Source organism: Oreochromis niloticus, linkage group LG23 (genome assembly GCF_001858045.2).
Source record: "Oreochromis niloticus isolate F11D_XX linkage group LG23, O_niloticus_UMD_NMBU, whole genome shotgun sequence".
Lineage (NCBI taxonomy): Eukaryota > Metazoa > Chordata > Actinopteri > Cichliformes > Cichlidae > Oreochromis > Oreochromis niloticus.
The window spans coordinates 23919175-23945252 of record NC_031986.2 but is presented as its reverse complement, the minus strand read 5'-3'; the positions used below and the strand labels follow the sequence as shown (position 1 = coordinate 23945252).

General features: G+C 39.8%; 2 protein-coding genes across 3 annotated transcripts in view; both read right to left on the bottom strand.

Annotated features, from left to right (window-relative positions):
* The window catches only part of LOC106098971 (uncharacterized), a 242365-nt gene that overhangs the window by 28026 nt on the left and 188261 nt on the right, over positions 1-26078 (bottom strand). The window lies entirely within an intron of this gene.
* The window catches only part of LOC112843900 (nucleotide-binding oligomerization domain-containing protein 1), a 31919-nt gene continuing 12012 nt past the window's right edge, over positions 6172-26078 (bottom strand). The window contains exon 7 of one of the 2 annotated variants that reach the window (XM_025903230.1): positions 6172-7493. In XM_025903230.1, coding sequence (XP_025759015.1) covers positions 7481-7493 — 13 coding nt within the window. In that variant the 3' untranslated portion in view covers positions 6172-7480. The other variant, XM_025903228.1, reaches the window with a different exon arrangement.

Genomic DNA, 26078 nt, shown 5'->3' with positions numbered 1-26078 from the left:
TTAAGTCTTTCATAAGGTTTGTTATTCCAAATGTTTTACTGGAGGTTCCCCACGGTCTACTTTTTGCCATACACACATCACAAAATGTTGATCTTGGTGTCTCGTTCATGTACAGCGTCAGTGAAGAACTTCTACAGTAACAGCATGTGACCGTAACATTATTGTCTTATATCTTGTGAAATTAAAATTTGTGCTTGCATAACGCTAAAGATTTAGAGCTAACTGGCTCACAATTGAAAATGTCTCAAACTGATTCTCTTGTTCCCATTTCAGACCAATGTGCTGATCCATCCATTTTCTTCCAGTTATCCAATTGAGGGTCATGATTGGCCTGGAGAAAATCCCACCTCTCATAAGGTGAGAGGCAGGGTACACTCTGCATAGATCACCAGTCTATCACAAGGCTGGATTCAGTTTTGGTCCCCAGCTGGTCGACCGGTGCATCTCTAGTGAGAAGTGAACTGTTAAATATCTACCATAGACAGCATAAAAGATAGATGTAACTTCTTGGTCTGAAACGTGAAGCCAAAGTGGAAATATCGTATTTCTTGCATTCTTTGAAACATCAAGTAAGGGGCCACTTCTCTTTTTACAAAAGGACTCCCCAGTTCAAATCTATGGGAAACTGGCTCTGTCCTCCATCACTCTGTGACCTCAGCAAAGACTTTCCTGATGTGTTTATGGGTTCACTTTCAGTCCATAATAAAAAACAAAATAAAACATGAAGTTCATTTTATAAAATGTCACAATTAGATGACCCCAGACATGCTCATTGTCTAATGAATTGTCAATCAAAAATCATTAGATAACAATTAGATATCAATAGATAACAAGCTTGGATGATTTCTTGGTTTCACAGTCGGACTGAAGGGACTTCACCAAAGAATGAGTGATGTCACAGTCCATGTTTTATACTGTCAGTGATCTCCTCTAACAGGCGATGGTCTCTATTAATTATGATGCTACAACTTGTTCAAATATATCGAAGATGAGTCTCAAGTTACTTTTTACTGAGTATGCGGAAAACCAGCAAAACAGTCCAACTTACTTGAGTTTGAACAGAGTTTTGTGAGACTTAAGCAGTACTCTAATGCTGCTCTGCCCAAAGACACTGAATAATTATGGTTAAGTGCTCTGTGCACAGATTGAAGACAGAACATAGTAAGTTTTGTTGGAGTCTGAAATTGTGCGAGTGAGACACATTAATCCACCTGTGATGAGTCAGGATTCAGGATCTCCAGCTGTGATGCAGCAAAATTTCCAGTGACAGCTGTGTTACTTTTGGACAGATAATCTTATCAGATCTCAATACAACACATCATCCGGGTAGTACTACTAACATAACACTACACAGACACCTGAACTGAAGAGACTGAAAAGAACTGTGAACTATGAAACTTGAGTATGTGGACAGAAAAACATGGACTGTTAGAACTCCTTATTGTGAAATGTTAAATTGCTGTTTTGTTCTGGATTTTTTATGACATATATACCTGTATACACTGGACATATACTCACATATATACTCTGTAATCACATATACTTGTATACACTATATGTGTATCTACACTGGAATGTTTATATAATAGAATCACTGATAAGTATCTAACCTACAGGTTCAAATCACAAGACCAACATATTTAGGTCAAATATTAACTTTAATTATATTAATGAAGTTTGTGCCACTTGTTGTATGAGCATATGTGATCAATACTGTCTTAAATGTAGTAATTAGGATCAACAGGTAACCTTTGACTGTGTTATGGCCAACGGTGACAAGTCCAAACATAGGGTTAAATAAACTGGGCCCTGCTAAGATGCACCTGAGAGCCTCTCTGCCTGTCTGGGCTGCCAGAAGGTGGTGAACCACCCATCCTTAACCCATATAGTGTCACAATCCTGGGTCTTTTGACCCAGCATTTTGAGTTTTAGTTTATTTTGATGTTTATTATTTGTTTAAGTTCATTAAGTTATCTAAGTTCATTTGTTTGTTAGATTCCCCTTGTGTTTTCAGCCCCCCTGTTAAGTCTCCCTTGTCCTTTATGTGTTTCATGTCTGCATGTCTTTTGTGGTCAAGTTCATGTAGTCATGTCTGAGTTTCATTATGTTTCCTATTTTATTTTGAAAGAGTTCCTGTGTTCCTGTGTTATTGTGTTTAGTTTTACACTTCCCCTGTGATGTCATTATGTTCATTTGTTTCAGCTGTCCCCCCATGTGTTGCCACTTCTCCTGATCACCTCATGTGTGTATTTAAGTCCTCAGTCTTCCTGTGTTCAGTGTCGCGTCTTCCCTCATAGCTGTGTGTGATTTTCCCTGTGTCTCCTTGTGCTTTAGTTTCCCCAGTTTAGTTTTGAATTGCTATTTGTGTCTTACCACACCAGCAATAAAGCTGTGTTTTTTGGAGTTTACTTTTTGTTTCAGCGAGTTTGCGTTTGGCTCCTTCTCTTGCCTGCCCATAAAACTGTCAAAGAGACCCAATTAAAAATGATGGCTGCTGGGAACAGCGCTCCGAATGTTACGGAGTAGTGCCAGAAAGTTATGCAACACAGGTGTCAGAGATTAAAGAAGAAAGTGCAAATTGACAACTGATTGGGGAAAAGTATTGGCAAACATATTACATTGACAATTCAGATAATATTGATGCTTGTAGAGTTGAGGAAATACTTATTAGTTTAAAGTTAATTCGGTCCGATTAAAAAAAACAAGGAATGGAAAGTTACCCAACAGCAGGAGTAGCGGTTATTGATCCTATAAAAAGGAGGGTCAGATATGCCCGGGGCTGCTTTTTTCCTGTCTGTCATTTTGTGAGTCTCTGCTGTTTGTGCTCTACACCCCGGGGTTCACTATACTTCCTTGCTGTATTTGTACCATTTTTGCTGTTCATATGGTAAATGGTAAATGGACTGGTTCTTATATTGCGCTTTTCTACTCTTCTGAGCACTCAAAGCACTTTATACAACTTGTGCATTCACCCATTCACACCCATTCACACAAGCACATTTTTCTAAGTGCTTTCCTTGCTAACATTCACACACATTCATACTCCGATGGATGCATCGGAGAGCAATTTGGGGTTAGTATCTTGCCCAAGGATATTTGGCATGCAGACAAGGGGAAGCCAGAAATTGAACGACCAACCTTCCAATCAGTAGATGGCCTGCTCTACCTTCTGAGCTACAGCCACCCCAAATGACACTGTTTAATAAAACTCTGTCTTGTAAGAATTATACTCTTTTCCAGAGGATCTTTTTGAGTGACTTGATTTTAATTAGATCTGAAAAGCTGGTCCTCCACAGCGTTGGTGGGATAAGGTTCATATTGGCTTCAAAATTTGCGACCCAACACTTTATGGGGTTGTTTTAATTATTGTTTTAACTTTTCTTTTAGCTGTGTATCAATCGCTCCTTAGTTGGTACCTAGAGAACATAACCCCCAAGATCCTAACTTACTCTACATTCTATAGTAGTGAAGTATACTGTGTTACACATGCAGATATGTTTTTAAAGGAAAACATATTTACCTGAGCTGTGAGATATAAGGCAGACACCGAAGGAAACTCAGTACTTCACTCTCTTCATGGGCCCAGCCTGTCAGCTCCACATGTTTCTTCACTGGTTGGAGTTTCAGCACTTCCAGGAGGATGGAGGTCTTTCTCTCTGAGAGGTTTATGGACCAGACTGCAGGAGCTGACTGGAAAACTGACTGTAATGATGGAAGGACATTCAGGCCTGTTTCAGGCTCACAGTCCTTCACATGAGAGTACAGATCCAGCAGGAAATCAGACACATAAGAATCATCCATGTATCCCTCATGAACAGGGAATGTTTGATGTGTGCACACTGATGATAACAGCTCCAGTATCTTCTCTCCTGTCTGCTGTTCTCTCTCTGCTGCTGCACAGAACAGATTCACAAAGAACCTGACTGCTTCATGAAGATGTAACCTCCGACAATCAACACTGGAACAATAAGACGGAAACATTTAGTGATGATTTGATCTGAGCTGCATAAACACAACCACACACTACTGATGGACTCCATCTTGTCCATGTGTGTCCTGTATATAATGAAAGTCCATTTAAAGCCATCTTCCATCAGAGCAGCTGAACATTGTTTTTAGACTGTTACTGACTCACAACACAAACACTAATCCTGTGTGTGAAATCACTGCGTGCTGAACTGTAACTGTCATTTTATTTACTGTCTGACTTTAGAGAGTAAAACACTAAATATCAACAACGTAGAAACACAGAGTGGAACAACAACATCTACACTTCATATCTTGTACAACAGCAGCTTCACCTGCTGCTCAAATCACACACGTGGAAATCACACAATTACTAATATTGACTGAGCAATTAATAAATTAGATTTTAATTAATTTGCTCTTAGAAGTTTGTCAAATTACATAGAAAAGAATAATTTCTGCTCCAGCAGAGTTGTGGAATACAAAGAGATTAATGGGTTAGTTAGCTGTGTTGAGCTAAAAGTCAGGTCTTTCGGCAATGTCTGGATTGATCACCATGGTAACAGATGTGAATACACAGCCAGGTTTAGATCAGGTTATGTTCAGAGTTTCAGATTAAAATCAGCTTTAAATGCCACATTTTGTCTGATTCTGTTATTTCCAGTCTGCTCTGAGTGTGATGTAGAGTCTCTGCTGAATCAGTACGTGTTGATCTGTATCAGTCTGACTAACAGCACTGAATGAAAGCCAGCTGTAAAGTTATAGCCAGAGGTGCACATAAGTGGTCCGCAGGTCTGCATGTGCTTTCAAAATAAAAGAAGCGCACCAGATAAGAAGTTGCAATACATGTTTGCGTACATAAAAAGGCACTGTATTTGTCCGCTACAGCGGGATTTTCACGGCATATTCTGCACCACATGTCTGTGCATTCATCATTTGTTTGAAGCCAGCTCACCTCCTGCAACCACTTTTCCAAGAATACGCGCTTCTTTGCGGTTCAGACTCCTGACTTTTCTTTGGAGGTGGAGAAACACCAAAGTAATTGCTTTGACATATTTAAGAGTTCTAAATAAATGTCTGTCCTCCTCCAGAAAATCTTATGTACGCAAACGCACGTTGCAACTTCTTATCTGGTGCGTGTCTTTTATTTTGAAAGCCCATGCGCACCTGCGGACCACTTATGTGCACCTCTGGTTATAGCAGCACAGTCTGTGTGCCACATGGTCAAACAAGTTTACATGTATTCAGCTGGTGATGCAGTGTGAAACAGATGTGGAGCTTAATCTGTTGCACATCTGTTTCACACATTAGAACATCCATCAGTCTGTGTTTAGTCCATTTATCACAGAGAAGATCCCACCAATAACATGAACTTCACTTTGATGTGGTGAAAAACTAAAGAGGTTTCCTCGTCTCCTTCATCAGATTGTGTATCAGACCTGAATGCAGCGAGTAACCTTTAATGTTTAAATGGATCGAGGTTAAAGTCTCTGAGCTCTACTGTACAGCTGTCAGCTTACAAATAAACTGCAGCACAGAGCACTCAAACACACAAATATTTATTCATCAGCTCACTTCTTCATTGATTTGTATCATCCATTCACACATGAAGTTTTGAACCCACATTGTGACAGTCGTTATCTCTGACTGCTGGTTTAGGTTTCATCAAGCCAGCTAACACAAAGAAAGCCTGGTTATGATGAACCTGCTTCATTGTTCAGCCCTCTGTGCAGCAGCAGATCCTATCTATCTTAAAGTTTATGTGACATGTTTTTATTAGGGCTGTCAGCGTTAATCACGTTAAGCAGATTAATCTGACATCACGATTAACACGAATAAAATTTTTAATGCAAATAACTCATCGGGAACACAGAATTGACAGGCTTCAGACAAACTGCCCAAAATGTGTTGACAGAGACATTTCAGGGATTTTGAGTCATTCCGCGCTCCTGATGGGGTAATTGTGTTTAAGGTAAAAATTCTAATCACGTTAATCATGATAGCAGATTAATCTGCTTAATGCGATTAACGCTGAGAGCCCTAGTTTTTATTCTTTTAACATGGCTGTGTAATTGTTACCGTTTTATTCTTATGAAACATGATTTCATTATCATCATACAGACAAAAGATTGTCACATGTTTCAAAGTGAAAAATTATTGTTTTAATAAGTCAGACAGTGACATTCAAAAACAGCTCAGTTTTTTCATTTTCCATTCAGGGGACTAAAAGCTCAAGTGAGTGTTAAGAACAGCTGAAAAATAATTACAAAAAAGACTGAATCTTTATCATTACTGAATTCAACATATATGTGAAATGAAGGATCAATGTGGATAAAACTAATGTGTAAATATAAAACTGATTGTCATGTGAAACTGAGGCAGGCAGGAAAGAGGTGGACCCAAAAGCAGAATTTAAACAGAAAAGAGGAACTTAAAGTGGCAGCTTTATTGCTGGAAAAAAATAGTCCAAAAAAATAGACACACTGACACAGGGCATGGCACTGTCAAAATAAAAATAGGAAATGACATGACACAACACAAGGAACACAAGAGAGGCACAGAGACAAACCTAAACGCTAGAAAATCACAGAACTGCAGAAGAATAACTAAGAAACATGAAAAATAGAAGCCAAAATCATAACAGGAATCAAAACCCAAGAATAAACAAAACCTAACCACGGAGTCTGCCAACTCTGAGCCCTGACACTGATAATACTGAATCACTACCTTATCATGGTGGAGGGTTTGTCTGTTATCGGCAGCACTTTTGCCCCCTGGTAGACTCTCCCATGGCAAATTAGTTCTAGGTGTGGGAGCAGACTAAGAGGGAATCAAAAGACCCCTATAAGTATACAATCAAGGGAACAGTTCACCCTGTCCGGGACAGGGTGAACTGTCCCTCTTTTAGTGGAACTAGATTCAATGATTCAAATCATTGGTACTCTCTGGTCTTCATGTGGGTTCACAAGTCTCAACAGACAACATAAACGCCCCCAAATAAAGTGGAGCAATAAGCACAGCGTGTTGGCTGACCAGAGTTCTGGACACTGAGTTGCCCAGAGTGTGTACAGAGTGTAATTTATTTTCTCAGCATTTCTCAAATGTTCTTAAATACAGCTTCATCTTTGAACTAAAAATCAGCTGCAACTGAGAACATTGTCTGGCAGTGGAAGGAATACTTCAAGGACCTCCTTAATCCCACTGGCCCATGGAGGAAGCAGAGTCTGGGGATGAGGGGGATGACTCATCTATCTCCGGTGGTGAGGTCACTGAGGCAGTTAAACAACTCCTTGGTGACAGGGTCCCTGGGGTGGATGAGGTTTGCCCTGAGTTCCTGAGGGCTCTGGATGTTGTAAAGCTGTCTTGTTGACACGCCTCTGCAATGTGCGTGGAGATCAGGGGCAGTGCCACTGGACTGTCAGGCCGTGTTGGTGGTTCCCATCTTTAAGAAGGGGGACCGGAGGGTGTGTTCCAACTGTAGGGGGACCACACTCCCCAGCCTCCCCGGGACAGTCTATGCCAGGGTGCTGGAAAGGAGATTCCATCTGTTAGACAAACCTCAGATACAGGAGGCTCAATTCGGTTTTAGTCCTGGTCGTGGAACACTGGAACACGAGGATACAGTTTATATCTGTTTTGTGGACTTGGAGAAGGGAGGAGTTTAAGTATCTTGGGGTCTTGTTCATGAGTGATGGAAGAAGGGAGTAGGAGATCAACAGATGGATTGGTGCTGTAGCTGCAGTGATGCAGACGCTGTACCAGTCTGCCGTGTGCAGAGAGAGCAGAGTGTAAAAGCAAAGCTTTCAATTTACCGGTCAATCTACGTCCCTACCCTGGTCTTGGGCTGTGGGTGGTTACCAAAAGAACGAGATCGCAGATACAAGTAGTGGAAACAACCTTCCTCTCCCTTAGAGATAGGGGGAGAAGTACAGCCATTTGGGAGGGGCTTAGAGTAGAGCCACTGCTCCTCCTTGCAAGGAGCCAGTTGAGGTGGTTCGGGCATCTGACAAGGATGCTGGGCGAGGTGTTCCAGGCATGTCCCACCGTAAGAAGGCCCCGGGGTAGACCTAGGACACGCTGGCGAGATTATATCTCTCGGCTGGCCTAGGAATGCCTTGGTGTTCCCCCGGACAAGCTGGAGGAGGTGCCTGGGTAGAGGGAGGTCTGGGCTTCTCTGCTTAGACTGCTGCTCCCGCAAAAATTTTATAATTAAATTATAATTCATAGAACATAAAATACTTACACTGTTGATTTCAGGGAGCATCTCATTTTATACAGACTTAATTATGTAAAGTTCAAATTTTTTTGTACTGTTTGAGTTGATTTACCGCAGCAGTGAATTAATGAAAATTATGAAAAAAAAACTGTCGCAACTTTCTTTGTTTAAGATGTTATCTGTTCTGATGCAGTGTGAATTGTATGAAGTAAAATTCATTTACCTGAGCTGTGAGATGTAAGGCAGACACTGCAGGAAACTCCTCACTTCACTCTCTTCATGTGAGCAGCCTGTCAGCTCCACATGTTTCTTCTCTGGTTGGAGTTTCAGCACTTCCAGGAGGATGGAGGTCTTTCTCTCTGAGAGGTTTATGGACCAGACTGCAGGAGCTGACTGGAAAACTGACTTTAATAAGTGAAGGACATTCCTGCCTGTTTTAGTCTCATAAGAGTACAGGTCCATGAGGAAGTCACACCACTTCTGTTTAAGAGGACTGTTTTTGTATCTGCACACTGATGATAACAGCTCCAGTATCTTCTCTCCTGTCTGCTGTTCTCTCTCTTCTGCTGCACAGAACAGATTCACAAAGAACCTTGTTGTGTCTTCATCTGATGTATTAGTATCAACACTGGAACAATAAGACGGAAATATTTAGTGATAATTTGATCTGAGCTGCATAAAAACAACCACACACTACTAATGGATGAAATGCTAATTCCAATCATTGACACACAAATCACTTTATCAGGTCTGTGTTTAATCTGGATGTTTGGTTGCTATTGTTTCTGTCTCTCTTCAGTAAAATGAAACTATGATAAAAAAAAATTACAGACTGTTTTATGTCTTTGTAAGTCAGAAAACCTATAACTTTACTTAAGGAGCTCTTTCGAACTGAACCTGACTGGACGCTGACCTGTATACTAAAACTAAATGACTACAAACCAGAGGAAAGTTGAACTTGATGAATGAACTAAAGAAATTAACTAAAGAAAAAACTCTTAAACGTCCCAGAGACACTTTCCTGCATTATCATGTGACAGCTTTTATCACTTAAATATGAACATTGTGTTTGTGCTGTTTACACTTGTCTGTGATGCTCTGTGAAATATTCCCTATTATTTATCAAAAGTTAATATTCACATCAAAAGTTTAAGACCACACCTCCAAAAAAACCTGTATCCCCGACAAACAGAAATCAAAGGCTGTAAAACAGCCTGTACATTTTAAGCGTTGTTTTCAATAAATTGCATGGTCAAAAAATGTTTTCTCTCTCCCATTTCTTCTTGTTGCATGTTGAAGCTCTACTTGGAACCTTGTTAAGATCCAACCATGCAAAAAAAAAAATTCTGCCATTTTTCAAGTGGTCTTAAACTTTTGATCAGGACTGCATTTACCAATATTTACTGAGCAAATAATTAATTTAGATTTTGATCAATTTACTGTTAGCAGTGCTGCTGGAAGATTAAAAAAAATAAAATAAGTTAATATATTTTTTAAAACTATATCAAGTTTTGTTCATGATGTGCTCTGCTGGACGGAAAAAGAATGTTTGCAGCAGAGTGGTGTCATACAATGAGCTTTATGAGTTAGTGTTGCAGAGTGTAGCATGGTGGAAAAGAATGGAGAGAATCCTCCACTAAACATTTGGGTTGCCATTACTTTTTTTTTATTTTTTTTTTTATACATGCTTTGGGGTCTGTGGCTGTATCCCAATTCAGGGTCTGCAGCCTTAAACTACGCAGCCTTAACGGTCCACAAGGGCCGCGTACTCAAAGACCGTTATGGCCGGAAGTGCGAGGCTTCTGAAATGGGATGGTCTAGCCTCCGTCACGCTGCCCATGTTGCCTAGCAACCGTGATACCAACCGCTGGAAACGTTTCATACAACATTGTTTGACAGAAATGAAGGAGAACATCTTTTGTTCATTTGTTTGTTTGTTTTTACATGATTGTGTGATTGATAAGTATCTGAGGCTGAGACCACGGGACTGTGAAAACATGATTGTTGGGCTTCATTTCTGAAACGGAACAGTCATTTTATTATATTAACCATAATAGTTATTACAGCAGTGAACTTGAACTCTGTGCCCAATACTGAGCTTCAGTAAAGATTCAAGTTGCAGTTATTTATATTTCCTGTCACCTTAAATCTTCACTCAAAGATTTACTCAAAGATATATATACATGTATTATATATAAGAGACAAATACTGTTTTTTAATATGTTGGCATTACTAAATTTGGCTCAGTGCTTACACATATGTGTAAAAAGAAAATGTACGAGCTGTGAAAACTGTTTCTGATAGAATGAAGAGTAGACTGATATATTCAATATGCCTTTATTGGTGAGAAAATCAGACCATGTCATAACTGCTTTAAGTCATACAGAATAGATATCAGAGCCTTAAACAGGCTGACTTCTGCTAAATGGGTCAAACTGGGCAGAAACTATACAAACACATAACATCCTTATAGAATATGATGTAACACTATAGATCAACTTACCTCAGAATATATAAAGCATATAAACAATTACAGCAATATGATGTAACAAACACAGCAGTGCTACTAATCCAAAATACTCAAAGCTTCATAGAAACAAACATTTATTTTTAGCTCCATTCTGCTGCTGATACATACTTTAGGTTTCTGAATATGAAACTTGTTGCTGCCTTTCATAGTGTGTAACCTGAAGGCCCTGAGTACTTTCTCCCACACTGAAAACACTGGAATGATAACATTATTTGAACATTTCCTAATAAGACTGATTCAGGACAGACAATTAGTTATTTTAAACTTTCCTTCACAAAGAGGGAACAGTCTGTCTATTCTCTCCATCTGTCAGCTGCTGCTGGCTCTTCCTCCTCCTCTTCCTCACACACTGCTGAGTTTGTCCTGGTGGATCATCAGGGGTGCAAAGCCTCACAGATGATGTGCAGCAGTGGGTCCCTCAGTCTGTCCTCACTCTGGACACTTGCAGTTGTCACACATGGAAATCAAATGTGTGATAAGCTGCAGGATTCAAACACAAGTGTAACTTATAAATACATGTTCATACTTTTATTAGACAATCAGAGAGAAAGAAACAGAGAGAGAGTGCAGGACAGACAGACAGGTGACAGTCTCAGGTGTATACACTGCTACAAAACAGCACAAGAGAAGGAGGATTTAGTGTTTGTGTTATTACGAGTGCTAAACAAGAAGAGTTCCCAGATGGTCCAGTGGACACATGTGTGACTCCTGTGATTAAAGCATCTTTCTTTCAGCTTAACGAGTGAACCGTCAGCTCGTTCAAACACATGTTAAAGTCCGTTTGGCTCGACACCACCGAACAGAGGCAGCAATATAACATAGCTAACATTAACAGTGCAGTGAATCCTGCTTGTGCCGTCATATTCAGGACTGCAAACCGAGCAGCATCACTGACTTTCAGCTTGTTGTGTTTCTGGATATATGACTGACTTTAATTATCCATAAAATCATCACATTCTCTGTAAGATTAAGGTCGACTATTGAACGGCGTATATTTTACAGTAAAGGCTTTAAAACAAAGCTGACGCTGAAAGTACAAACATCACTAATGTCACATAACTTTGCCGACATGTGGCCAACAGTCATGTTTTAATGTTCTTCGTTATTAAACATTCGCACATAAGAAGTGACATAATATTCAGTACTTACTTTTAAGAGTTTACTCTTTGGCCGCCCCGCTTCAGCCGTCCGCCGTTTTTTGGGGGGCAAAATTCTCCACACCCACCGCTGCGCTGTCTGGGATATGTTGGGCCATAAATAAAATTCAGGGAAATGAAGGACGCATTTGAAGCTGCATTTGAATTGGGGCAGCCTTCGTCGCGTCGCTGTGACGTAATCGGCCTTAAAATGTGGCCTTTAAGGTTGCAGACCCTGAATTGGGATACAGCCCGTCTTGTGTGAGGTGTGGGCCACACGCATGTGGGAGTGGAGATTCTACTCTAGTCCAGCTGCCAGCTTTTTGGAGCTGAGTACAGGGAGCAGTTGATTGGGAAGGATTGGAGCCCTTCTCTATAAAGGGGAGAGGAAACCGGAAGGGGGGTTGTTGTTTTTTTTTGGTAGGACACTGTTGCAGCAGGAAAGCCAGTTGACCTTGGAGACTCCAAGCTGAAGAATGCACATTTTAAAGGATTTTAAACAGAGTTTTCCCTGTGAAAATGGGATTTAAGCAGTACTCTGTTACCTCTCTGTCATAAGAAACTTTGAATAATTATGGTTAAGTGCAATGTGCATGGATTTGAGACAAACCATAGTAACTGTGAGTACAAGAAAATAATTATTAAAATGCAATGTGTTAAATTTGTTTAGATCACAGTAATAAGGAAGGATTTGTCTGTGTTTCAGTTTGGTTTAGCTTTGGGCTTGAGAGTGTGTGTAATTGTTTAGAGAGAAAGGAGTCATGAGGTGTCATAAAAGGAGTCAGGAAGCTACAGTTGGGGGTTGTTGATGCTGATTCTTGTACCTTTAATAAAAGTTCATAATTGCCATAACTTGGAAGTAGGTTTGCAGGAGACTCTCCACATGCTTATCTGTAAATGTAAGACAATAAGAGGTCAATGGCCCAGTGGATGCAGAGTGGTGTTCTCAGTGTTTGTAATATGTTAACTGTGTTTTCTATGTTGTGTAGAGGAATTTGGTTTCGCTTGGGTGTGGAGATTACTTTTATGACCCCCAGGAAGTCACGTATACAGAGACACACACAAACAGTGCTTTGACTGTTACGACACACCCACACCTACATGCGCACTCACTCACGTACACACACATACAAACAGGTACGTGCACACAGTCACTCACATGCACTCACATAGACATAAGGGTACGCGCACACACAGGCACTCACGTGCTCGTGCATACACACACGGACACAGAGTTTGCAGGACACCATGGGGGTTTTATGATGGGGTCGCTTCTACAAAACTGCGTTTCACAGACAAAGGAGTGAAGATTTTGCAGAGGGACACCGGCCTGGCACGTCTTCCCTTCTAGAAGATGCATGCTTAACTAAAGATGAATGAAGATGAATAAAGGTTTTGTGAAATGACTACTGAGTTCCGGTGCCGTCTCTGGATGCCCGAGGAATCAAAAGAACCAGGGTGAAACTGATTTTGTAACATAACCCATAATTCTTTTATGTGTTTATGTAGAAATATAAATGAGAACATTATTTACATTTTAGAATAAAATGTTCAAGTTGGTTTATGCAACACACAAAGTTTCTTTACCTGATTCATACCAAAATAGTCCATGCATGTAACCCACATTAGATTGCCTGATTAAAATTAACTGCTGTTCCCAACTAATGTCAGTAGGTGGCACTCTGACACCGTGTAGTGTTTGTGAACTTGAGTTGCTATCCGGTCTTTAAGTGATGACATATGAACCTGCTTCCGGGTCCAAACTACGTATCAAGGCTGTTGCGTTTTTAACACATTTTGATCTCTGTATCTCGTTCTATTTAATCTAAACAACCCCCCGACAGTGATCACTGTCGGCCTCTCTCAGTTTTTATTACCACTATCCATTTTAAAGCTCAGTTTTAAAGCATTACAATGTAAATATAGCTCAGCCCATGCATCAGTAAATAAAGGACTAACCTTGTATTGTGGCTGGATTATCTCAGTTGTTCTCCTGACTGAAGTTTGGTCAGTTTACAGGATTCTGCCACGCAATTTGTCATTTGTCCCTAACCATCGGGAACCTTCGCGTTAACGTTTATCAAGTGGAAAAAAGTTAGCATCACTAATGTGTTGTCTATGTCCACCACGTAGCACATCATTATATACCAGCTAGCCCAACTGCAGTAACCCTACAAATGTCACTACTGTTTAGTTTTCTGTCTTCATTTGTGCCAGAAGTGATAGCAGAGCTGTACGTTTTAATTTTTCAGAAATCCCTCAGTCAGAATATGGTATATTATGTTAGGTTGGAAACTACTGAGCTAGCTTCCTGATAACTTCTGACTCCGTTAAATTTCATAAATTCTGTTTTCATGGATGCCTGGATGTTAAACCTGTTACACCTAGAGCAGCCACACTGATCATTTTATTAACCCCTGGGTTCCAGGGTATAATTGGCCCTTTTTGACTACTTTTGATTTCACCTCTGCATTTCACCTTTAAAAACTGTTTATCTTGCCTTGTTTGGTATCATTCTTTTCAGCACAACCTCACATATCTGAATTTGGAGTCTTTTTCATTTTGACACACTATAATAGCATAACTGATCTAAATTCAGACAAAAAAGCTTAAAATCTGAGTAGAAAAAGTTATATTTCATACTGTAACAACCACAAACATGTTTCATAACTTGAAATGCAAATTTAAATTGTACATTTCTAAAAAATTATGCACAAGTTTTGTAAACAACAAAGTTCTATGGTACTATTTACCTAAAAATGCAGCCAATGCCTGAGGCGTTTTTTATAGAACCATTTAAAAATATTTACAGAACAATCAGGTGTTCTGCATCAAATAAGAATGCAAGCAAATTATTTGTGCCACTCCAAAAAATAGTCTGTCCACTATAAGACAGAGGAGCACACCACAGGCCTAAACTTTGCAGGTACAACATGAGGTGTGTCACTTCTCCACCTGGAGACAGCGTTTACACTGCAGTCTGCCTTTGGTGGCTTTTTTGGAGCAACTGTGACATTCAACAGTATAACTGACACACAAAACAAAAACAACTACACTACACGCTAACTACACGCTAACTACACAAGACAACACACCAACTACACACTCCAAACACACGCTAAATGTCACAAATCTCTCACATGTGAAAACTCGCTCTCTCTTTCTTTCGCTTGTTCGCCCTTGCCGGTCAACACCTAAAACTTCCCCCTATTCCTAAATAACCAAATGCCACATGTTGCCATTTAATTTCTTGACTGGTCGACATGATACACTTTAACAGTGATAGGAAAGGGTAGTTTTCTTTTTTGTTTTTCTTTTGCTCACAAGCGGAGAGTGCTTGCTAGCGCTATCTTTAGAAAACTGCGTTTTTACCAGTTTTATTCAGTAAAAAACATTGCGTGTATTTTTTATTATAACTCTGGTTTTACGGGGCCTTTCAACACAATTTAAAAACTGGTATATAGTTTGAAGTCTGCACTTTCGATTCAAGTTGAAATGGAGACTGGGTTGCTGCATTGTGTTGCTGTGTCATCTTAAATTGGGGTCCCAGAGGGTTAAAGATTAAATAATTTAGTTTTAAACTCTCAGTGATGCTGCAGTGTTTATTTGACTTTGGGACATGAAGTGGAGTTTGGACCCAGAAATGGCTAATGACGTCAGACCTAAAGACCGGATAGCAAAGGAGAACAACTTTTAGGCTATGTATGTTGTTGGTCAGAGTTTTTTTCTCTTTAGTTCTGATTAAAAAGTTATGATTGAAGACACAAAGTTGGGTTTTACTCTTGTGCTTGCTGGGAAATGAGGACACCTTTTGTTTTGATGCTGGTGTACCTCTGTTTAATTATTCCTTTGAATGTCTGATGAGTTACTGAGTTAGCATAGCAAGCTAGCCATTAGCTAAGTATAACATAAATTCTGTGTTCCTTTAAGTACTCTATTATGTTGTTTATTTAAAACTAAGAGGTATGTTTTCTTGACTGTAAACAGGTGATAAATATAACAGTGTTTTGTAATTCCCTCATGTAACAGTGAGGTGAATTCTCACAATTCAGTAAGAACTGGATTAATGTGGCTGCTGTTCACAAAAGACAAGACTGAGTTGATAGCTGTAGATGGAAAATGTTTTAAGGTCCTTTCATTCATTTTTTTATTTATTGCATTAAGTTGTTATATATGAAGAGATATAGTCACTTGTGGTGACGAAGTTATCATGCAACATTGATGCAAAATGGCTTCACTGCCTGTGCAGGTTTTTTTTTTTTTCTGGAGTCTAAAATCGTTCAAGTGTGACAGATTAATCCACCTCTGATGATCAGGATTCAGCAAAATTTCCAGCCTACTTAGAAGTGATAGCTGCATTAATTCTGGACTGATAATCTTATGAGATCTCCATACAATACATTATCTGGGTAATACTACTAACAACTAGAAAAATTTGCATTTCCTGCGAAAATGCTGTGTGGATGCCTTAACACTGAAGCTGTCTGCTGAAAAGCTGAAAAGTTGCAAAAAGTTATATGGTGGTGAAAAAAAAAAGATGTCACCCTGAGCAGGATTCGAACCTGGCCCTCCTGGACACAAGGCAGCGACTCATCTTACTGACCCAAATTCATTCACACACAGAAGAGGTGGACAGACTGACAATTCTGCTGAAATGAGTAGAAGCTGCTGAGAATTGTAATGATAGGAGGTGAAAAGGCTGAAAATTTTGCAGAAAAGAGGTGACTCAGCAGAATTTCTGCAGATAAGAGGGAAAAGGGGCTGTAAATTTCTATTCCTTTTTCCTATTTTCCACTGGAATGAAAAAAGATGGCGCCGGTGTGTATGGCTGGCCGTCTTCCTCCTCCCTGCTTTAGACTCCTTTTTCTCGACTTTTGCATTGTACTACTCATTCTTTTAACATTATGTTCATCTGGTGGCAACGCACTAATTACCTATGACCGGCAAATACTTTTGGACCTTCGTTTTTCTCAATCTCATGACTCGGACTCACGATGGACCCTGGGAGGCGCCAGCTTGATGCGCTCGGTCTCCTCCACCAACGTATCCTGCCTGCCTTTACCCACCCTGCGCAAGAAACGCTACAGGAAGCGGGGTAAACGGAGCGGCATTCGTGTCCGCCTTAAGGCTTATTTTCGAGCTCAGGCTATGGCTGATCCATATGCTACCACGGACCTTCTACGTACCTCTTCCTGCTCCCGGCTTTCTGTTCGATCACTCAGCCGTCGGTGGATTTGCTTCGCCGGGCAGCAAGACTACCCCGCCCTCCCAGAGGCATGCCTACCTACTCGGACCTGGATATCGTCTTCCAGAGGTGGTGCGTGCCGCAACAATCTAAGTCATCTGCGCTGCGTTACGAGCAGAGACGCAACTATGACGCGGATGGCGCTACTGAATGCAAGGTCACTGGTGAATAAGACTTTTATTTTAAATGACTTCTTCCTCTCTTCGGGGCTTGACATCTTGTTCCTGACAGAGACATGGATTCGCCCTGATGACTCCTTCTCCTTCTCGGAGCTTCTTCCCCCTGACTGTTCCTTCTTTAGCTCACCAAGGCTTACGGGTAGAGGTGGTGGCTTAGCCTCAGTTTTTAAAAATATACATAAAGCTCAGCAGCTGCCTTCTCCTACCTACGGTAGCTTTGAAGTTCAATTAGTGGAACTGGTCAGTTCTTCTAAAACCTTGTGTGCCGTGGTTTATCGTCCCCCGAAGTATAATAAATTTTTTATTCATGATTTTTCTGATCTGTTAGAATCTATTTTTGTTGATTATGACTGTGTTCTTATTACTGGTGATTTTAACATTCATATTTGCTGTAAGGATGACCTTTTAGCCATGGACTTTCTTACCTTAACTGACTCTTTTAACCTTGTTCAGTGGGTTAATGGGCCAACCCACTTCAAAGGCCATACCCTCGATTTGGTTTTCTCATATGGCTTGGATATTTGTATTAAGCATATTGATAATGTTGGGATCTCTGATCACTTCCCAGTTATCTTTGACACTGATCTGTGTAAGATTGAACTGTTTCCTGAGAATCCCCGACGCCCTATGCGTATTATTAATTATGAATCTGTGACTAAATTTTCTGTAGCTTTCCTCAACTCTGCCTCTACTACTAGCTTTGACTGCTCCAAACATCATACGGTTGACGACATCGCTGACTCTTTGCTATCCATGTGTTCTTCCATCCTTGATACTGTAGCACCGATCAAAATGAAATCTCCTAGAACTAATTCTCAACGTTGGTTTAATGATTCTACGCGTGCCCTGCGGCGTGTATGCCGCCAAGCTGAGAGGAAATGGAAGAAAGATAATCTCCAAGTATCCTTTGATACTTTGCGTTCTAGCCGCCTGGAGTTTCAAATTGCTGCTAAACGTGCTAAAGCAGCCTTTTTCTCTGATATTATTGTGACCAACGGCCATAACCCTCGATTGCTATTTAAAATCTTTAATTCAGTGGTTAATCCCTGCCCTGATATGCCGATGGTCCCATCCTCAGCCCTCTGTGAACAATTTCTAAAATACTTTACTGATAAAATTCTATCTCTCAAATCCTCACTCCCCCCAGTGGTGAGCCCTGCTCTCACTGGAGAATGTGCTTCAACTCTTCATCAGTTTGAGCCAGTGTCACTCTGTTCATTAAAGCAAATTGTCAAGAGACTGAAAATGACTAGTTCTGCATATGAACCTCTTCCGCCTCGCATTGTGAAGGATGGCTTTGATGTAATTGGGCCAAGTATTCTGTTTTTAATGAAATTATCATTGTTTTCTGGCTGTGTTCCCTCTGTTTTTAAACATGCTATAGTGCAACCTGTTCTTAAAAAAAGGTGTCTTGATCATTGTGATTTCGTTAATTATAGGCCGATATCCAAACTTCCGTTCCTCTCCAAAATCCTAGAGAAGATAGTTCTCTCGCAACTCCAGGCTTACCTGGATGCGCATGACATCTGTGATAAATTTCAATCTGGTTTTAAACCACGCCACAGCACTGAAACAGCTTTGCTGAGAGTCCTTAATGATCTCCTCTTAATTACTGATTCAGGGCATTCTGCTGTATTAGTCTTATTGGATTTGTCCTCAGCCTTTGATATGGTTGACCATAATATTTTATTAACGAGGTTAGAATGCACTGTGGGCATTAGGGGTGAAGCCCTTAACTGGTTCAAATCATACCTTTTGAACAGGTCCTTCTCCGTTACCTTGGGTACTTATTCTTCCTCAACTGCATCCTTATGCTGTGGTGTGCCCCAAGGCTCTGTGCTTGGCCCAATGTTATTCTCTTTATATATGCTCCCCCTAGGCTTAATCTTTGAAAAATATAACATTTCTTATCACCTCTATGCCGATGACATACAAATATATTTTCAATTACATGATGATGACATTGCTCCTTCATTGCACTGCTTCCTTGAGTGCATGAGCGAAGTCAGAGAATGGCTTTCAGACAATTCCCTTATCCAGAATGATAAGAAAACGGAGATTGTGGTGTTTGGCAACCATATCCCTAGGGGCCTATTAGCTGATACCTTTGGTTCCTTTGCCACTTCTTTCTCTGACTCAGTTAGTGACCTAGGTGTCCTGCTGGATAGCTCTTTCAAATTTAACAAACGTATCTTCAGTAATCAAATCTAGTTTTTACCAACTGCGCCTTATTGCTAAGGCTAAGCACTATGTCCCTCATGAAGATCTTGTAAAGCTCATTCATGCTTTTGTGACTTCTAGATTGGATTACTGTAATTCTCTCTACTTTGGTCTTCACTCCGCTCTCCTTCACAGACTTCAGCTTGTCCAGAATGCTGCGGCTCGCCTCCTGACTGGCACTAGAAAGCATGCCTCTATCACCCCTGTTCTTATTGAGTTGCATTGGCTACCCATAAAATATCGCATTGAATTTAAAATATTGTTGCTCACCTTTAAAATTTTAAATAATTTAGCCCCTCGTTATCTTGTCGATCTTCTTAGTCTATATGTCCCTGGGCGAGCCCTCAGGTCTTCAGCCCAATTACTCTTGGCTCAGCCTAGATCTAGACTTAAATCTAGGGGTGACCGTGCTTTTGCCCTGGTTGCACCGAATCTTTGGAACAACCTTCCTATCGCTATCCGTGCGTCAGACTCCATTTTATCTTTTAAATCCCGTTTAAAAACTCATTTATTCAACATAGCTTTTCCATCTAGTTAGTGTCCCTGTTTTATATTTGTTTCTATTTCTTATTTATGTATTTTATCTTCTAGCTATATCTGTTCTTAGTAACTTTGTTCTTATATTCCCTTCTATTGCTGTATAATTAGTGCCTTTAACCTGACGACATATGTGGTACTTTGTTAATAGTCTTTTATTTATTGTCTTAATTTTCTTGTTTTTATTGTAAAGCACTTTGGTGTACCGTTGGTCTTTTAAACGTGCTATACATATAAAGTTGTATTGTACTGTATTGTAGAACCAGAACATTGCGCTGAAAAGAGGTGAATGAGCAGAATTTCTGCTGAAAAGAGGCAGAAGGTTCTGTATGTAGAAAAAGAAACACTGTTGAACCATGTGTGAAATAAATAAAGAAATGAAATGAAAGAACAACCTGGTTCTGCTCAAATTCACTAATCAGAGGTACTGCCTCTGTCTGCTTCATCAGGCTGTGTACTTGTTTCTGCCATGGAGCGTTAACAAGAATCTGAGGTCCATATTAGAAAATCATAAATCATAAAATCATAAAACTTTGCAGAATTGTAATAAATTAGCAAAATAAATTACAGGTCTGTGATAGTGTATAAATTTGTAGTGAAGAAAAAAAAACATGTGGACCAAGGTGGGATTGAACCCACGACCTTTGAGCTGCAGAGCCGTGTCATTACTGATTGCGCCACCTGGAAGGGGGGGGGCGGCTGAAAAACAAAGACATCAGCAATCAGAAATAGATCGCGGTGAGAGGCGAAAAGCGCCGTTTTTTGGAGTTACAAAACGTCGTGTAACTCAAAAACTAGGAGGGCTAGCAGCATAATTCTTGTACTGGGTGAATCAGCGGACTTTGGTGCATTTTGACTGCGATTTTCATAGCTCTTTGTACCTCCGTCGCTGAGATATGACGAGAGAAGAAACGGCTTCATTTCCAGAGTGTGAAAACTGAGAGGAGGACAGATTTCCACCCCTCAAACAAACGTAATTTATGGCTCAACGGTAAAATGAATGTAAAAACTGCTTCCACTGTGAGTGTCAGGAGTGTCTGAAGATATATTGGCACAAGCCTCATGTCCTAACTTTGCTTTGTTAAGGAGATATTGCGATTTCAAAATGCCTCCCGTTACAGAATTTCAGCTCTGAATTTCAAAACCTCCCCATAGACTTTGAATGGGGAGTAACCAGACAATGTGTCACTTCGAGGTGAATTGCGAAAAAACGGTAAATCTCACAATAAAGATAGTAACATTGTCTGAAAGCCAGCAAAAATACCTACGTTTTGATGTATAATTTGTGGGGGTTGAGTGGAAATTGAGCGAGTAAGAAGTTGTTCGGACATGAAGAGAAAATTCAGAACAGACCAGCACACACTCTGAGTTAATTGCATAGCAACCATAGCAACGCATGTATTTTCTGAAAACTCACAATTTTGGAACTGAAAACTTAAACAGGTATAAAATTAAAATGGTAGAAAAAGCTGAATCACACAGGAATAGCCCAATAATCTGAGAACATTTTAAAGTTTGAATGGAGTTTCTAGGTGAAAGTATGAGGAAGCAGTTAAGTTTCAAAACCAAGCAAGTTTTAGCAGAATTGTGGAAGTTTTCCATTCATTTCAATGGGACAAATTAAAGGAAAAAAGTGTAATATTTTAAAAAGTATAATAGTAATAAACACCAAAAGTCATAGCTGGAATTAGCAGAAAGAGCAGAACAGTTTAGAGTTTGAACGGAGAAAATCGGCTGAAAACTGAGGGAGTAGTTAAGTGCCGAAAAACCGGGTAGCAACTTGAAGAATAAAGTTTAAAGGCATCAAAGGCATCCACACAATAACACTATACAGACACCTGAAGTGAGAAGACTGAAATGTTGTGAAATTTCAATAGTGTGAAATGTTAAACTGCTGTTTATGGGGTTGTTTCAATAATTGTTTTAAGTTTTCTTTTAGCTGTGTGTCAGTTGCTCCTTAGTTGGTACTTAGAGAACATAACCCCCAAGATCCTAACTTACTCTACATTCTGTAGTAGTGAAGTATACTGTGTTACACATGCAGATATGTTTTTAAAGGAAAACATATTTACCTGAGCTGTGAGATATAAGGCAGACACTGAAGGAAACTCCTCAGTTCACTCTCTTCATGTGAGCAGCCTCTCAGCTCCACCTGTTTCTTCTCTGGTTGGAGTTTCAGCACTTCCAGGAGGATGGAGGTCTTTCTCTCTGAGAGGTTTATGAACCAGACTGCAGGAGCTGAAAATACTGACTGTAATGATGGAAGGACACTCAAGCCTGCTTTAGTTTCACAATCCTTCACATGGGAGAACAGATCCAACAGGAAATCACAGTCTGCACAGGAGCATCTCTCACTAAAAGGGAATGTTCCATGTCTGCACACTGATATTAACAGCTCCAGTATCTTCTCTCCTGGTTGCGGTTCTCTCTCTGCTTCTTCCCATGTCAAATCCGTTTGACTTGAGAGTAAAAATGAAGGAGAGAAACTGGAAGGAAAATCGAACATTTTGTCAGAAGTCAGTTGCATTACAGAAATGTCCATTATCATTTATATAAAACTGATACATTTCAACATTATTTCATGGAGCGATGTCCTGGTTCATCCCAGAGATTTGGATGTACAAAGATGCAGTAACAAACTGTTGAAGATAAACATGACAACTTGGACCTGTTACATCACTGGCTGTGAGTGAGAATGAGAGATGCATTTAGTGGAATTTTGTAGGCCCATTCTGATTGACCTACCAATAACATTTTTTTTGCTGATTCCCATTTTCCCAACTGTACCTGACATCATGTAAAACTAAAACATCCCCCCCCCCCCAAAAAAAAACCCATCTGCTTACATCTTGTTGAATTTAGTTCAAAGACCTGTGAATCTCAGAAAAGCAGCAGCCCAGATCAGCTGATCACATCATTTCTACACTAAGAAACAACACTAAGAAAATCTACTGCTCTCATTAAAAAATATTTTGAGATGTGATTCTTTTCCCCATCCTGAGCCACTACAACTGATTTTCAGGTCCCACTCCCCCCATGCTGAATACCACTTAAACCTCTTCCCCACTCATTTCTGTTAATAGGCAAAGTTGAATCAGTACTTCAACTTTTAATAAAGTATTTTTTAAAACAAGTATCCGTACTTCTATTTAAATAGATAATTTCTAAACTTTTGCCACCTCTGCGTATAGCTGACTCCAAGCTCTGGCTAGTGTTAGCTTTCGCCACTTACCTTTGCTACCTTCTATGAACTAGATATGTTTGGCTGGATCAAGGTGTGCTGACTGCCCATTTCATGGTCCTTGGTTGCTGACCCAGTGTTTTGGTTTATGAATGTTTAAGTTATGTTACTGTTAAATATCTGTTAGTCTGCTACTGAATAGTTTCTGTTAAATTCTTATTTCGATTTTTTTAAACGTTTTATGCATTTCCTTTTTCTTAATCTTGATTTCTTTGTTCCAGTTTGTGTCTCAGTTTGCTTTTCATTCCCTGATCCTGTTATGTCAACTCTTCTGTGCTAAGATCTTGAATCTGTCTTTACATCTGTGAAGGTTCTCAGTCATCCAGGTCATCGTAGTCTAAGGAGCTTGGAAAGAAAAGCATCTGGATTTCTTTAAGTTGCTTGAAGACGTTTCACCTCTCATCCGAGAAGCTTCTTCAGTTCATCATCATCTATCATCACACTTGAATTTACACCTTGTTCACTGTGTTAGTTCAGTTCTTCAGTTCAGAACTGAAGATATGGTGAATAAGGCTTCCTTGTTTAAACATGTACCACGGAGTGTTCTCATTTTGTTTATGACTTCTTGATGTGTTTTTATTAAGACAAATAACAAAAACTCCATATATAACAATGTACAACACAATCGTATAATACGTTAGGAGTATGCTTGCTGCCTCCATGTGATTATGTAATTAACCAGTGGACAGGTACGTTTATAACTTCTATAATTATAAATATAATAATATCTTGTATTTCTTATGTACATTTTAGACCTGGGAGCACAATTGCTGATGTTTTTTTATTTAGGAATAGGCAGAGTGTCCTCTTTTCCTGGCTTTGTGTCTCTAATTGTGTCACACACTGGTTCGCTATCTCTCACACAAAATTACCAAAACGCAGCACAAATCTCGCCATTCAATTCCTTATAAACCATTGAATCAGTTACTGAGGCAGTGATGTGCCAAATGAAGTTAAGATATCGTTGACCACATGATTCTGTTCAGCTGAAGCAAGCCTCAGCACAGAGTTTCTGAAGCACTGTGTTAATATTTTTGACACATGAACGGGAGCTTCAGCTTTTCAAATGGCCATTACCAGCTGTTGGGAAGTCTGCGTGTTTGCTCTTAAATGGTGCCACACTTGTAGGGAAAATGTATTTGTGTGTTGAGCAGCAGAGTTAAGTATGTGTGTTGGAGTCATGAAAAAATCTCTTGTTTGGAACTTCTGGTTCATCCAGTGCTGACATGCAGGTGCCCAATTCTATTGTAATGTACAACGCTGTAAAAGCATAATCTAAATGTTAAAACAAAATCCGATTTTTTTAATATAGTAAGCTTTGATTAATTTACCTAGTTTACATCACAACACTCTATATGTAGAGTATATCATGTAAAGTACAATTCATTTACCTGAGCTGTGAGATATAAGGCAGACACTGAAGGAAACTCAGAACTTCACTCTCTTCATGTGAGCAGCCTGTCAGCTCCACTTGTTTCTTCTCTGGTTGGAGTTTCAGCACTTCCAGGAGGATGGAGGTCTTTCTTTCTGAGAGGTTTATGGACCAGACTGCAGGAGCTGACTGGAAAACTGACTGTAATGATGGAAGGACACTCAAGCCTGTTTTAGTCTCATAGTCCTTCACATGGGCGTACAGATCAAAAAGGAAATCACACCATATCTCTGTCAGAGGGAATGTTTTGTATCTGCACACTGATGATAACAGCTCCAGTATCTTCTCTCCTGTCTGCTGTTCTCGCTCTGCTGCTGCACAGAACAGATTCCCAAAGAACCTGGTTTCTTCTGAAGGCTCTGACAACTGAGGTATGACACTGAAATCATGAGGAAGAAAATGTGACATAGTTTTTAACTAAAAAGAAATATAGTTTTTGAACTGAAAATGTGATTCTATTACAAATTAATGTACATGCAAGATTAATTTCATATGCCATTATTGATGGCTGTTGGCAGAGCGCCGCCAACAGGGGCCCAGTGGGGGCACTGGCCAACCCCCAGATTTTCAATGTGCTACCAGAACTTTTTCTGAAATTTTACACATTTATTTCTTACTTTATGTCAAAAGAGTGCTACTAACAGATTTCTTTCTTTGTCACACCAACTTTTTCTTTATCATATAGAACCACAGTTTAACATGTAACTTCTTCACACCAACAGAAATGAAAATTTAAATGGCATCGTCCACTTAAGATCAAACTGGGCTTTATGAGGTCCATATAGTAAAATTAATTTGACAACTCTGACATAAATTAGAAACATGTCATTCATTTACCTGAGCTGTGAGATATAAGGCAGACACTGCAGGAAACTCCTCACTTCACTCTCTTCATGTGAGCAGCCTGTCAGCTTCACTTGTTTCTTCTCTGGTTGGCGTTTCAGCACTTCCAGGAGGATGGAGGTCTTTCTCTCTGAGAGGTTTATGGACCAGACTGCAGGAGCTGAAAATACTGACTGTAATGATAGAAGGACTCTCAAAGCCATTTCAAAGTCACTGGAGTACAGGTCCAGCAGGAAATCACACCATATTTCTGTAAGAGGAAATCCTTTATATGTGCACACTACTGTTAACAGCTCCAGTATCTTCTCTCTTGTCCACTGTTCTCTCTCTGCTGCTGCTGCACAGATCAGATTGCCAAATAACCTGATTTCTTCTAAAGGTTCCGAGAATTTAGGAACAACACTGAAATGAAAGAATGAACCGTAAGATATGGATTTTTAACAAACAGAGCAAAACATTTGCTTAAACAGTGCGAAATGTGTTTATTTTACACACTAAAAAAATGTACAGTAGTGCAAATTCTTGAGAAATTA